The sequence below is a fragment of the Eurypyga helias genome, unplaced genomic scaffold (assembly GCF_000690775.1).
Source record: "Eurypyga helias isolate BGI_N326 unplaced genomic scaffold, ASM69077v1 scaffold281, whole genome shotgun sequence".
Classification (NCBI taxonomy): Eukaryota; Metazoa; Chordata; class Aves; order Eurypygiformes; family Eurypygidae; genus Eurypyga; species Eurypyga helias.
The window spans coordinates 42,464-47,315 of NW_010228666.1; the positions used below are offsets into that span (position 1 = coordinate 42,464).

A 4,852-nucleotide genomic window follows, 5' to 3' on the forward strand; every position below is an offset into this window, starting at 1 on the left:
TCAGAAGAAAAATGTCAGCAATGTAAAATCTGAAAATACAGGCTTCCCCCCACCTGTGTTACTGTAACTTTGGGGCAGAATTTTATTTAGTCTTTAGGGACAGTAGAAGCAAAGCTAGTTTAGGAAAAAAATGGAAGGTTGGTCTCTTTCGGGGATGTTAGAAGGAAGAGAATCAAATTACCTTTTTTTTTTTAAGAAGGAAATATTGGTAATTAATTTTTTGGCATATAACAAATGTCTTTTGCAATTAATTTCTTTGGATTGGCCTTTGGTTATCAGCCAAGAAATGTGATCAGTCATATTTCAGTAGTTCTTAAAAGCGTCATATACATAAAGTTAAAATCTGTTCAGTGGTCGGATAAGTAGGTGTTTCTTAGGGATACTCAGTTATCTGTATGGCATGCAGCTTTACTGTGGTGTGATTTATATCGCCTCTACTTCGGTAGTTTTGCCATTTTTGAAGATTGTAGGTTTCAGAAAGTCCAACCCTCTGCTGCATTGTGTGTGGAGAAGTGTCATTGTTTCAGCACTAGTGACTCCTGACAGAGAGAGACTACTTGTTTCTTGCATATTAAAGGATCTTTAACTTTAAATGCAAAATGAGGAATGGTTGGCTTTAGGATTGGAAAATACTTGTTATCTTTGAAAACTTCTCAGCCTCAAAGTTTTAACTGGAATATTACTTAAAAAGTAAGTGAAAAAAATGGAGTTCTTAACTGTGAGGAATGGAAAAAAAGAGAGGCCAATAGGAAGAATTCCAAACTTCAAATACTTCCCTCTTGCTCTCATTTTGTTGGAGTGTTTTGGAGTTATTTTGACCCCAACTTGTGTTGTGGGATATACTTGGATGAAATAGACCACTGATAAAACTAGAGGGGGGAAAAAACAAAACAAAATTTCTTGATGTATCTTGCTGGACATTTGTTGGGATTTTGGGATAAAAATTGGATAACTGTTAGATTGTCTTTAAAATCAGTGGAAGTATTTAGAGGGCAATAAATATTTTGGTTCTTACATTAAGACGTGGTCACCTTGGGTAATGAAGGGAGCTTGAAATCAATATCTCTTCTATCTTTAATAGTAAAATATCTTGCTGGGTTATTTTGCTAAATAAACAATAACCACTTTTTTAAAGTGTGACCTTTCTTGGATCTAAAATAACCTTGTATTACTCTGTTCTAACACTTAAGGCTTATTTTGTATGGGTTTAAAGTTCCCTTACGAAGGGGAATATAAAGCTGCTCTCAGGCCGTATAGTACTACCAGACTCCTGGTTTGAACCAAGATGCTGAGCTGATTGCTTGCCTCATTTGGAATCGTTTTGCTTGAAATTTTCCAAATACTTTTGTTCCGAGATTGAAGTGATGGAAAAATATTGTTATGCCCAAGTGAGTTATTTTAGCAATGTTTTATTATTGCTCGATTTTCTCAAAGAAGGATCTTCAGTTTGATTGCATTAAGGATGTGTCAGTAGATACGAGCTGTCCCATGCATTTGCTGCAATTCAGGGGTTCTCCCCTGCCTCTGTTGCAATGCTGTTATACATTATGCAGTGATAAACTAACAACTAAATAGCTAACTAGCAGTTGGTTTGCTGGGTGTCTCCCCCGGGGCCGTGTGGCGAAGCATGTGTGCCCCAGGGTGACGGATGGCTGTAAGGGCAGCACTTTGAGAAAAATCCCTTCGTCACCAACGCTTCCAAGATGAGGTGATGATTTTAACCTTAGTTTTGAACATACCTCTGGCAGGTCCTGTGTGTGGTGATGGTAGAGGTGCGTTTTGGGAGTGAAGGGTCAGGATCCTCAAGGTTTGTGTTCAGTTGTTGTTCCTGCTCAACACAGGGAAGGGCAGTGCAGCTGAACGGCCCTGTTCAGCTAAACCTGAACAGATTTTGATGGGACAAATAAATGTCACTTTCTCCCTCCCCAGTAGCTCCTCCTTTCCCTAGCTGCTGCTTTTTTTCAGACTGCCTGTGAAATTCGAAGGCGTTAGTCTCTTCCAAGGTGACAAGAATATTTTGCTGCTAGTAACTGTTCACTAAGTGCAGCAGGCTTCTCCAACAAACAAGTATGTATGTTATGAGCACTGTCATGCTTGAGTGTAGTATAATGTCTTCCCACTAAACCCACAGGAGACTGGCTGACTAGGAGCACTGGTAACTGGATACAGACCCTTTAATCTCCAGGAATGATAATGTTTACAGTTGTTGGCCATATAATGGCATAAAATAAGTCACTGTCTCGCTTCTGAATGAGAGGTCTTAGTATGTCATATATCCCCATCTAGGTGTTTTCAAGAGGGCTTCAAATTTAACAATGCCCCTCATCTATGTGTTTGGGCCTTGCCAATCCCAGTTGCAGCCTGATGGTAGAAGTGTGTCAAGCAGCTTTCACTTGCGCTATTTGGGTAGGAAGTAGAGTGCAATTTCCATGACACATACCTGGTTTTGCTCTGTGAGAAGCTCTTTTGCTAAAATGCCAGTATTTTTGCAATACAGGTAGGGTGGGGTGAAACTGCGTGTGCTATTGGCGAGGGCAGCTCAAGAGATCAATGAAATGCCAGTGCAGTGTAGTGGTTTGATCCTTTGCTGATGACCGTGTTTCAGTCTAGGAGGGTGTTTGGCCTGAAATCTGTTTTGAAAAGCTTGTTTTCAGTAACAGCAGGCTTTAACCTTATGGTGAGCACCATAAGTAGACAGAATGGATGCCACCACTCATTTCAGAATCTGTACAAAGAGGAAAACAAGGGTGTTCTTGGATTATTTTTATTACTTGATTTGCTCATAATAAAGAAATGATTGTGAATATAATGATTTATGTGAGGCGTAGCGGCTTCCAGTTTTCAGAGGTTGCCAACATATTTTGTCAGCTTTAGATACAAAAGAAAAAATGGTAACAGTGTGAATTACTCCATTAAGTGTGGCTTCTGCAAAGTTCTGCTTTTGGATTAATGTCCTGCTTTCTGCAATATGTAAAGGCTCACTTTACATTTAAAAAAAAAAAATTAATGGAGGAAAGATAATCTTGCACCCTTTCTTACAACGCTTCAGATGCAAAGTTGTGAATAGACAGAAGTGTTAACTCTCCTGTTAGTTCTTGTGAAAGATTATTTCTTTAATTTTCTGGATGCCAGAAATTGTTCTTCACACCCTGCATCCCCACTTTTTTTTTTTTCAAGTAAAGCTGCTTCACTAATGTAGCTTAAATTGTACTAAATTGATGATGAAGAATAGCACGGTTTAAGAAGATAAATGTCAGGAATGTCTTCTAAAGTAGACATTCAGATTTTTGTGGATTAATGGGAAAGAAGGTCAATAATTGCATGGATTTCAATAAGCTTGAGAAGAAATGGCAATCCTGTGGTGCTAGTGATTATTAAAACATTGTGAATTCATTTCAAGATACTGTACTTCAGTTTAATGTATTTTCCATTGTGCAGTAATGACTCAGTAAGGGTTGCCAATTTGTACAGGTGATGGGAGATAATTCATAAAGCAATTGTATTTTTTAGAGGAATAAAGTTACAGCAGGCAATAGATAGATTTCTGGATGGTAGTCTTAATCTTAGTTCTGCCTTATTAAATAGGGCCCTCCAGACTTTCAGCAGCATACGCCTGGACCAGTTCCTACCAACTTTTCCCAAGCCCCAAGGCTGCCAATCCAGGACCAGTGGAGAGGGCCACCACCACCACCACCCCCACTCCCTCCTCCACCTCCTCAGGAAAGAGATCCTTTCTTCATAGCAGGTAAGTGGTTTTATTTTCATTAACAGACAAAATCCACTTTTTGTAAAATGGCTGTGCAGTGTAAGTGTTATCATGTAAAAACATGAAGTGTTTGGAAGAGCCTGAAGACCAGAAGTGCCTCAGATGTAGCTAGAACAGGACATGCCATAAACTCAGGTGGTCTAATGTCTTTTTCCTTCCTTGATGTAATCTTGTCTCCATCTGTAACTACCATCAACCTGTGTATTTATACAAGTAAAAATAAAATTAGTATCTAAGCGATGGTTGCAATTAAGTGGATGTAATTTGTTCCATTTCAGATAACTAGTACTCTCCATCCACTTTGGTTTCAACTACTAACTCTTTAAACCAATGGGACTACCGTGTGTACTGTAAGGAATCTGTGAAGGTTAGCTGGCATGATACAGCATAGCAAACAAAATAGGTAGTAAGTGTGTGTGTACGTACATGTCGATATATGGTACGTACATATATACATAATTGTGTGTGTATAATGTATGTGTAACATGTTTTACACACACACAAAAACATGTAGAAATTTGCTGAATGCCTGGTCAGCAGTGTCAGTGTTTTATGAGTTCTTGTGTGGTTTAAACTCAATAAAATCCATGAAGGATTTCAGGGATTAAAGAGTAGAATTTCTAAAAACTATTCCTAATTCCAGCAAGTTATCGGTTGTCCTGGTCTTTCAAACATCACTTCCTCTTACACAGAGATGGCAGGAGCAAAAGAAATGTAACCTTGAGGGTAGCTCTTAAAACATCTCGTACAATTTCGCTTTCTGCAAATTTCAGGTTATTTTTCCAAATCAAAATAGAACTTTCTGTTTCAAAAGTGTGTTTATGTCCCAGGGAGGCTGTCATTTAATTACTTGCCTGATTCCCACAGATCCAAGGTTTCCAAGCCATCACTTGTTTGAGCAGCGGAGCCCCCCGCCACCGCCACCTCCCCCGCTTCTCAACAGCGCGCATCCTGTCCCTACCCAAAACCCGATGCCGTTCAACCAGCCCGGCCCAGCATTTAATCAGCAGGGACAGCAGCCGGTGTTTCCCAGAGATCGGCCGGTACGGCCGAACATGCAGCCGCAAGGTCCTGTGGGGATTCTCC

General features: G+C 39.7%; 1 protein-coding gene across 1 annotated transcript in view; it reads left to right on the forward strand.

Annotated features, from left to right (window-relative positions):
- LOC104515740 (RNA-binding protein 33-like) overlaps positions 1–4,852 on the forward strand; it is a gene marked incomplete at both ends in the record, with an annotated part of 44,155 nt that overhangs the window by 39,152 nt on the left and 151 nt on the right. The window contains 3 exons of the mRNA XM_010159832.1: positions 3,586–3,745; positions 4,414–4,422; positions 4,634–4,850. Coding sequence (XP_010158134.1) covers positions 3,586–3,745; positions 4,414–4,422; positions 4,634–4,850 — 386 coding nt within the window. The remainder of the gene's footprint in view (positions 1–3,585; positions 3,746–4,413; positions 4,423–4,633; positions 4,851–4,852) is intronic.